Source organism: Eleutherodactylus coqui, chromosome 2 (assembly GCF_035609145.1).
Source record: "Eleutherodactylus coqui strain aEleCoq1 chromosome 2, aEleCoq1.hap1, whole genome shotgun sequence".
Taxonomy (NCBI): Eukaryota; Metazoa; Chordata; class Amphibia; order Anura; family Eleutherodactylidae; genus Eleutherodactylus; species Eleutherodactylus coqui.
Window position 1 is genome coordinate 44,847,966 of NC_089838.1, and position 9,408 is coordinate 44,857,373.

Genomic DNA, 9,408 nt, shown 5'->3' on the forward strand with positions numbered 1-9,408 from the left:
CTCCGCGCTCCCGTTCTGTCTCCTCGGGACCCTCCGCGCTCCCGTTCTGTCTCCTCGGGACCCTCCGCGCTCCCGTTCTGTCTCCTCGGGACCCTCCGCGCTCCCGTTCTGTCTCCTCGGGACCCTCCGCGCTCCCGTTCTGTCTCCTCGGGACCCTCCGCGCTCCCGTTCTGTCTCCTCGGGACCCTCCACGCTCCCGTTGTCTCCTCGGGACCCTCCGTGCTCCCGCTCTGTCTCCTGGGGACCCTCCGCCCTTGCGCTGTCTCCTGGGGACCCTCCGCGCTCTGTCCCCTTCGGAACCTCCGCGCTCTGTCCCTTCGGAACCCTCCGCGCTCTGTCCCTTCGGAACCCTCCGCGCTCTGTCCCTTCGGAACCCTCCGCGCTCTGTCCCTTCGGAAACCTCCGCGCTCTGTCCCTTCGGAAACCTCCGCGCTCTGTCCCTTCGGAAACCTCCGCGCTCTGTCCCTTCGGAAACCTCCGCGCCCTGTCCCTTCGGAAACCTCCACGCCCTGTCTCGTTAACCTCTGCGCTCTCTCGCTCAGTCTCCTCGGGACCCTCCGCGCTCTCTTGCTCTGTCCCCTCCGCGCTTTCTCGCTCAATCTCCTCGGAACCCTCCGCGCTCTCTCGCTGAGTCTCCTCGGAACCCTCCGCGCTCTCTCGCTCAGTCTCCTCGGAACCCTCCGCGCTCTCTTGCTTAGTCTCCTTGGGACCCACCGCACTTCCACTCTGTCCCCTCCACGCTCCCGCTTTGTCCCCTCGTTAACCTCCGCGCTCTCCCTCCTCTGAACACTCCGTGCTCTCCCTCAGCCCTCTCGGGACCCTCTGCGCCCCCCCTCGGCGCACTCCCGTTCTGTCTCCTCAGAACCCTCCGCGCTCTGTACCCTCTGCGCTCTCTCACTCTGTCCCCTCCGTGCTCCCGCTTTTTCCCCTCGTGATTCTCCACGCTCCCGTTCTGTGCCCTCCGCACTCTCTCCCTCTGTCTCGTCTGTGCTCTCTCGCTGTCTCCTCTACGCTCTCTCCCCCTGCGCTCTCTCTTTCGCTGTCGTCGTCCCCGCGCGCTCTCTCTTGCTTTCCCCCCCCCGCACGCGCTCTCTCGCTGTCCCGCCCCCCGCACGCCCTCTCTCGCTGTCCCCCCGCGCTCTCTCTCGCTGTCCCCCCTGCGTGCTCTCTCGCTGTCCCCCCCCCCCGCACGCTCTCTCGCTCTGTCCCCTCCACGCGCTCTCACTCAGTTTTCCCAGGACTCTCCGCGCCCTAACGCTCTGTCCCTTCCGCGCCCTATCGCTCCGTCCCTTCGGGAACCTCTGAGCTCTCTCACTCAGTCTCCTCGGGACCCTCCGCGCTTTGTCCCCTCCGCGCTTTCTTGCTCAGTCTCCTCGGGACCCTCCACACTGTCCCCTCCGCGCTCTCTCTCGTTTAGTCCCCTCAGGAACCTCCTCGCTCCCGTTCCGTCCCCTCGGGAACCTCCTCGCTCCCGTTCCGTCCCCTCGGGAACCTCCTCGCTCCCGTTCCGTCCCCTCGGGAACCTCCTCGCTCCCGTTCCGTCCCCTCGGGAACCTCCTCGCTCCCGTTCCGTCCCCTCGGGAACCTCCTCGCTCCCGTTCCGTCCCCTCGGGATCATTCGTGCTCCCGTTATGTCTCCTCGGGACCTTCCACGCTCCCGTTGTCTCCTCAGCACCCTCCGCGCTCCCATTCTGTCTCCTCGAGACCCTCCGCGCTCCCGTTCAGTCTCCTCGGGACCCTCCGCGCTCCCGTTCTGTCTCCTCGGGACCCTCCGCGCTCCCGTTCTGTCTCCTCGGGACCCTGCGCGCTCCCGTTCTGTCTCCTCGGGACCCTGCGCGCTCCCGTTCTGTCTCCTCGGGACCCTCCGCGCTCCCGTTCTGTCTCCTCGGGACCCTCCGCGCTCCCGTTCTGTCTCCTCGGGACCCTCCGCGCTCCCGTTCTGTCTCCTCGGGACCCTCCGCGCTCCCGTTCTGTCTCCTCGGGACCCTCCGCGCTCCCGTTCTGTCTCCTCGGGACCCTCCACGCTCCCGTTGTTTCCTCGGGACCCTCTGCGCTCCCGTTCTGTCTCCTCGGGACCCTCCGCGCTCCCGTTCTGTCTCCTCTGGACCCTCCGCGCTCTCGTTCTGTCTCCTCAGGACCCTCCGCGCTCTGTCCCTTCGGAACCCTCCCCGCTCTGTCCCTTCGGAATCCTCCGCGCTCTGTCCCTTCGGATTCCTCCGCGCTCTGTCCCTTCGGATTCCTCCGCGCTCTGTCCCTTCGCAACCCTCCGTGCTGTGTCCCTTCGCAACCCTCCGCGCTCTGTCTCCTCGTTAACCTTCACGCTCTCTCGCTCAGTCTCCTCGGGACCCTCCGTGCTCTCTGGCTCAGTCTCCTCGGGACCCACCGCACTTCCACTCTGTCCCCTCCACGCTCCCGCTTAGTCCCCTTGTTAACCTCCGCGCTCTCCCTCCTCTGAACACTCCGTGCTCTCATTCGGCCCTCTCGGGACCCTCCGCGCTCTCCCGTTGTCTCCTCGGAACCCTCCGCGCTGTCCTTTTGCAACCCTCCGTGCTCTGTCCCTTCGCAACCCTCCGCGCTTTGTCCCTTCTGCGCTCTCTCACCCTGTCCCCTGCCCGCTCCCGTTCTGTCCCCTCCGTGCTCCCGCTTTTTCCCCACGTGATCCTCCACGTTCCCGCTCTGTGCCCTCCGCGCTCTCTCCCTGTCTCGTCCGCGCTCTCTCGCTGTCTCCTCTGCGCTCTGTACCCTCTGCGCTCTCTCACTCTAGCCCCTCCACGCTCCCACTCAGTCTCCTCGGAATCCTCCGCTCTTCAATTCTGTCCCCTACACGCTCTGTCCCCTCGTTAACCTCCATGCTCTCCCTCATCGAAACCCTCCGTGCTCCCTTTTGGACCCTCTTGGGACCCTCTGCTTTGACGCACGCCCGTTGTGATTCCTCGAAACCCTTCGCGCTTTCGCTCTGTCTTCTCGGGACCCTCCTGTTGTTTCCTGGGGACCCTTCGCCCTCCTGCTCTGTCTTTTCGGGACACTCCCGCTCTGTCCCCTGGGGACCCTTCGAGCTCCTGCTGTGTTTCCTCGAGATGCTCCTGCTCTGTCTCCTGGGGACCCCCCCGCCCTCCCGCTCTGTCTCCTCAGGACACTATGCCCTCCCGCTCTGTCTCCTCGGGATCCTCCGCCCTCCCACTCTGTCTCCTCTGAACCCCCCCGCTCTGTCTTTTCGGGACGCTCCGGCTCTGTCTTCTGGGGACCCTTTGTGCTCCCGCTCTGTCTCCTTGAGACGCTCCAGCTCTGTCTTCTGGGGACCCTCCTTCCTCCCGTTCTGTCTCCTGGGGACCCTCCGCCCTCGCGCTCTGTCTCCTGGGGACCCTCCGCGCTCTGTCCCCTTCGGAGCCCTCCGCGCTCTGTCCCTTCGGAAACCTCCGCGCTCTTTCCCTTCGGAAACCTCCGCGCTCTTTGCCTTCGGAAACCTCCGCGCTCTTTGCCTTCGGAAACCTCCGCGCTCTTTGCCTTCGGAAACCTCCGCGCTCTTTGCCTTCGGAAACCTCCGCGCTCTTTCCCTTCGGAAACCTCCGCGCTCTTTCCCTTCGGAAACCTCCGCGCTCTGTCCCTTCGGAAACCTCCGCGCTCTGTCCCTTCGGAAACCTCCGCGCTCTGTCCCTTCGGAAACCTCCGCGCTCTGTCCCTTCGGAAACCTCCGCGCTCTGTCCCTTCGGAAACCTCCGCGCTCTGTCCCTTCGGAAACCTCCGCGCCCTGTCTCCTCGTTAACCTCTGAGCTCTCTCGCATAGTCTCCTCGGGACCCTCCGCGCTCTCTTGCTCTGTCCCCTCCGCGCTCTCTTGCTCTGTCCCCTCCGCGCTCTTGCTCTGTCCCCTCCACGCTTTCTCGCTCAATCTCCTCGGAACCCTCCGCGCTCTCTCACTCAGTCTCCTCGGAACCCACCGTACTTCCACTCTGTCCCCTCCGCGCTCCCGCTTTTTCCCCTCGTGATTCTCCACGCTCCCGCTCTGTGCCCTCCACACTCTCTCTCTCTCGTCCGCGCTCTCTCGCTGTCTCCTCTGCGCTCTCTCTCGCTGTCGTCCCCCCCGCGCACTCTCTCTTGCTGTCCCCCCGCGCTCTCTCTCGCTGTCCCCTCCACGCGCTCTCACTTAGTTTTCCCAGGACTCTCCTCGCCCTATCGCTGTGTCCCTTCCGCGCCCTATCGCTTCGTCCCTTCGGGAACCTCTGAGCTCTCTCGCTCAGTCTCCTCGGGACCCTACGCGCTTTGTCCCCTCCGCGCTCTCTTGCTCAGTCTCCTCCACACTGTCCCCTCCGCGCTTTCGTTTAGTCTCCTCGGGACCCACCGCACTCCCGCTGTCCCCTCCGTACTCTCTTGTCCTGTCCCTTCCGCGCTCTCTCACTCAGTCCCCTCGGGAACCTCCCCGCTCCCGTTCTGTCCCCTCAGGAATCACCCCGCTCCCGTTCCGTCTTCTCGGGAACCTCCGCGCTCCCGTTCCGTCCCCTCGGGACCCTCCGCGCTCCCGTTCCGTCCCCTCGGGACCCTCCGCGCTCCCGTTCCGTCCCCTCGGGACCCTCCGCGCTCCCGTTCCGTCCCCTCGGGACCCTCCGCGCTCCCGTTCCGTCCCCTCGGGACCCTCCGCGCTCCCGTTCCGTCCCCTCGGGACCCTCCGCGCTCCCGTTCCGTCCCCTCGGGACCCTCCGCGCTCCCGTTCCGTCCCCTCGGGACCCTCCGCGCTCCCGTTCCGTCCCCTCGGGAACCTCCGCGCTCCCGTTCCGTCCCCTCGGGACCCTCCCCGCTCCCGTTCCGTCCCCTCGGGACCCTCCGCGCTCCCGTTCCGTCCCCTCGGGACCCTCCGCGCTCCCGTTCCGTCCCCTCGGGACCCTCCGCGCTCCCGTTCCGTCCCCTCGGGACCCTCCGCGCTCCCGTTCCGTCCCCTCGGGACCCTCCGCGCTCCCGTTCCGTCCCCTCGGGACCCTCCGCGCTCCCGTTCCGTCCCCTCGGGACCCTCCGTGCCCTATCGCTCTGTCCCTTCCGCACTCTTCTCACTCCGTCCCTTCGGGACCCTCGGCGCGCTCTCTCGCCCAGTCTCCTCGGGACCCTCCGCGTCCTCTCTCGCCCAGTCTCCTCGGGACCCTCCGCGCGCTCTCTCGCCCAGTCTCCTCGGGACCCTCCGCGCGCTCTCTCGCCCAGTCTCCTCGGGACCCTCCGCGCGCGATCTCTTTCTCGCTCTGTCCCCCTCCGCGCGCGATCTCTTTCTCGCTCTGTCCCCCTCCGCGCGCGATCTCTTTCTCGCTCTGTCCCCTCCGCTTGCGATCTCTTTCTGGCGCTGTCCCCTCCGCTCGCGATCTCTTTCTCGCGCTGTCCCCTCCGCGCGCGATCTCTTTCTCGCGCTGTCCCCTCCGCGCGCGATCTCTTTCTCGCGCTGTCCCCTCCGCGCGCGATCTCTTTCTCGCGCTGTCCCCTCCGCGCGCGATCTCTTTCTCGCGCTGTCCCCTCCGCGCGCGATCTCTTTCTCGCGCTGTCCCCTCCGCGCGCGATCTTTCTCGCGCTGTCCCCTCCGCGCGCGATCTCTTTCTCGCGCTGTCCCCTCCGCGCGCGATCTCTTTCTCGCGCTGTCCCCTCCGCGCGCGATCTCTTTCTCGCGCTGTCCCCTCCGCGCGCGATCTCTTTCTCGCGCTGTCCCCTCCGCGCGATCTCTTTCTCGCGCTGTCCCCTCCGCGCGCGATCTCTTTCTCGCGCTGTCCCCTCCGCGCGCGATCCCTTTCTCGCGCTGTCCCCTCCGCGCGCGATCTCTTTCTCGCGCTGTCCCCTCCGCGCGCGATCTCTTTCTCGCGCTGTCCCCTCCGCGCGCGATCTCTTTCTCGCGCTGTCCCCTCCGCGCGCGATCTCTTTCTCGCGCTGTCCCCTCCGTACGCTCTCACTCAGTTTTCCCGGGACCCTCCGCGTGCTCTCACTCAGTTTTCCCAGGACCCTTCGCGCCGTATCGCTCCGTCCCTTCGGGAACCTCTGAGCTCTCTCTCGCCCAGTCTCCTCTGGACCCTCCGCGCGCTCTCTCACCCAGTCTTCTCGGGACCCTCCGCGCACTCTCTCGCCCAGTCTTCTCGGGACCCTCCGCGCACTCTCTCGCCCAGTCTCCTCGGGACCCTCCGCGCGCTCTCTCGCTCAGTCTCCTCGGGACCCCCCGCATGCTCTCTTGCCCAGTCCCCTCGGGACCCCCCGCGCGCTCTCTCGCCCAGTCCCCTCGGGACCCCCCGCGCGCTCTCTTGCCCAGTCCCCTCGGGACCCCCCCGCGCGCTCTCTCGCCCAGTCCCCTCGGGACCCCCCGCGCGCTCTCTAGCCCAGTCTCCTCGGGACCCTCCACGCACTCTCTCGCCCAGTCTCCTCGTGACCCTCCACGCGCTCTCTCGCCCAGTCCCCTCGGGACCCCCCGCGCACTCTCTCGCCCAGTGTCCTCGGGACCCCCCGCGCGCTCTCTCGCCCAGTCTCCTCGGGACCCTAAGTGCGCTCTCTCGCCAAGTCTCCTCGGGACCCTCCGCTCGCGCTCTCGCCCAGTCTCCTCGGGACCCTCCGCGCGCTCTCTCGCCCAGTCTCCTCGGGACCCCCGCTCGCTCTCTCGCCCAGTCTCCTCGGGACCCTCCGCGCGCTCTCTCGCCCAGTCTCCTCGGGACCCTCCGCGCGCTCTCTCGCTCAGTCTCCTCGGGACCCCCCGCGGGCTCTCTCGCCCAGTCCCCTCGGGACCCCCCGCGCGCTCTCTCGCCCAGTCCCCTCGGGACCCCCCGCGCGCTCTCTTGCCCAGTCCCCTCGGGACCCCCCGCGCGCTCTCTCGCCCAGTCCCCTCGGGACCCCCCGCGCGCTCTCTCGCCCAGTCTCCTCGGGACCCTCCACGCACTCTCTCGCCCAGTCTCCTCGTGACCCTCCACGCGCTCTCTCGCCCAGTCCCCTCGGGACCCCCCGCGCACTCTCTCGCCCAGTGTCCTCGGGACCCCCCGCGTGCTCTCTCGCCCAGTCTCCTCGGGACCCTAAGTGCGCTCTCTCGCCAAGTCTCCTCGGGACCCTCCGCTCGCGCTCTCGCCCAGTCTCCTCGGGACCCTCCGCGCGCTCTCTCGCCCAGTCTCCTCGGGACCCCCGCTCGCTCTCTCGCCCAGTCTCCTCGGGACCCTCCGCGCGCTCTCTCGCCCAGTCTCCTCGGGACCCTCCGCGCGCTCTCTCGCCCAGTCTCCTCGGGACCCTCCGCGCGCTCTCTCGCCCAGTCTCCTCGGGACCCTCCGCGCGCTCTCTCGCCCAGTCTCCTCGGGACCCTCCGCGCGCTCTCTCGCCCAGTCTCCTCGGGACCCTCCGCGCGCTCTCTCGCCCAGTCTCCTCGGGACCCTCCGCGCGCTCTCTCGCCCAGTCTCCTCGGGACCCTCCGCGCGCTCTCTCGCCCAGTCTCCTCGGGACCCTCCGCGCGCTCTCTCGCCCAGTCTCCTCGGGACCCTCCGCGCGCTCTCTCGCCCAGTCTCCTCGGGACCCTCCGCGCTCTCTCGCCCAGTCTCCTCGGGACCCTCCGCGCGCTCTCTCGCCCAGTCTCCTCGGGACCCTCCGCGCGCTCTCTCGCCCAGTCTCCTCGGGACCCTCCGCGCGCTCTCTTGCCCAGTCTCCTCGGGACCCCCCGCGCGCTCTCTCGCCCAGTCTCCTCGGGACCCCCCGCGCGCTCTCTCGCCCAGTCCCCTCGGGACCCCCCGCGCGCTCTCTCGCCCAGTCTCCTCGGGACCCTCCACGCACTCTCTCGCCCAGTCTCCTCGTGACCCTCCACGCGCTCTCTCGCCCAGTCCCCTCGGGACCCCCCGCGCACTCTCTCGCCCAGTGTCCTCGGGACCCCCCGCGCGCTCTCTCGCCCAGTCTCCTCGGGACCCTAAGTGCGCTCTCTCGCCCAGTCTCCTCGAGACCCTCCGCGCACTCTCTCGCTCTGTCCCCTCCGCGCGCTCTCACTCAGTTTTCCCAGGACCCTCCGCGCCCTATCGCTCTGTCCCTTCCTCGGGACCCTACGCGCTCTGTCCCCTCCGCTCTCTCTTGCTCAGTCTCCTCGGGACCCGCCACACTGTCCCCTCCGCACTCTCTCGCTCAGTCTCCTCGGGACCCTCTGCGCTCCCGCTCTGTCCCCTCCGCGCTCTCTCACTCAGTCCCCTCGGGAACCTCCGCGTTCCGTCCCCTCGGGAACCTCCGCGCTCCCTTTCCGTCCCCTCGGGACCCTCCGCGCTCCCGTTCCGTCCCCTCGGGACCCTCCGCGCTCCCGTTCCGTCCCCTCGGGACCCTCCGCGCTCCCGTTCCGTCCCCTCGGGACCCTCCGCGCTCCCGTTCCGTCCCCTCGGGACCCTCCGCGCTCCCGTTCCGTCCCCTCGGGACCCTCCGTGCCCTATCGCTCTGTCCCTTCCGCACTCTTCTCACTCCGTCCCTTCGGGACCCTCGGCGCGCTCTCTCACCCAGTCTCCTCGGGACCCTCCGCGTCCTCTCTCGCCCAGTCTCCTCGGGACCCTCCGCGCGCTCTCTCGCCCAGTCTCCTCGGGACCCTCTGCGCGCTCTCTCGCCCAGTCTCCTCGGGACCCTCCGCGCGCGATCTCTTTCTCGCTCTGTCCCCCTCCGCGCGCGATCTCTTTCTCGCTCTGTCCCCCTCCGCGCGCGATCTCTTTCTCGCTCTGTCCCCTCCGCTCGCGATCTCTTTCTGGCGCTGTCCCCTCCGCTCGCGATCTCTTTCTCGCGCTGTCCCCTCCGCGCGCGATCTCTTTCTCGCGCTGTCCCCTCCGCGCGCGATCTCTTTCTCGCGCTGTCCCCTCCGCGCGCGATCTCTTTCTCGCGCTGTCCCCTCCGCGCGCGATCTCTTTCTCGCGCTGTCCCCTCCGCGCGCGATCTCTTTCTCGCGCTGTCCCCTCCGCGCGCGATCTCTTTCTCGCGCTGTCCCCTCCGCGCGCGATCTCTTTCTCGCGCTGTCCCCTCCGCGCGCGATCTCTTTCTCGCGCTGTCCCCTCCGCGCGCGATCTCTTTCTCGCGCTGTCCCCTCCGCGCGCGATCTCTTTCTCGCTCTGTCCCCCTCCGCGCGCGATCTCTTTCTCGCGCTGTCCCCTCCGCGCGCGATCTCTTTCTCGCGCTGTCCCCTCCGCGCGATCTCTTTCTCGCGCTGTCCCCTCCGCGCGCGATCTCTTTCTCGCGCTGTCCCCTCCGCGCGCGATCTCTTTCTCGCGCTGTCCCCTCCGCGCGCGATCTCTTTCTCGCGCTGTCCCCTCCGCGCGCGATCTCTTTCTCGCGCTGTCCCCTCCGCGCGCGATCCCTTTCTCGCGCTGTCCCCTCCGCGCGCGATCTCTTTCTCGCGCTGTCCCCTCCGCGCGCGATCTCTTTCTCGCGCTGTCCCCTCCGCGCGCGATCTCTTTCTCGCGCTGTCC

At 68.7% G+C, this 9,408-nt stretch overlaps 1 protein-coding gene across 1 annotated transcript; it reads right to left on the minus strand.

Moving 5' to 3' along the window:
* Positions 1 to 3,128: 3,128 nt before the first annotated feature.
* LOC136609967 (octapeptide-repeat protein T2-like) lies at positions 3,129 to 3,782 on the minus strand. The gene has a single exon (XM_066589245.1). It carries the CDS (start codon positions 3,780 to 3,782, stop codon positions 3,129 to 3,131), a length of 654 nt encoding a protein of 217 aa, XP_066445342.1.
* Between the last annotated feature and the right edge of the window lie 5,626 nt (positions 3,783 to 9,408).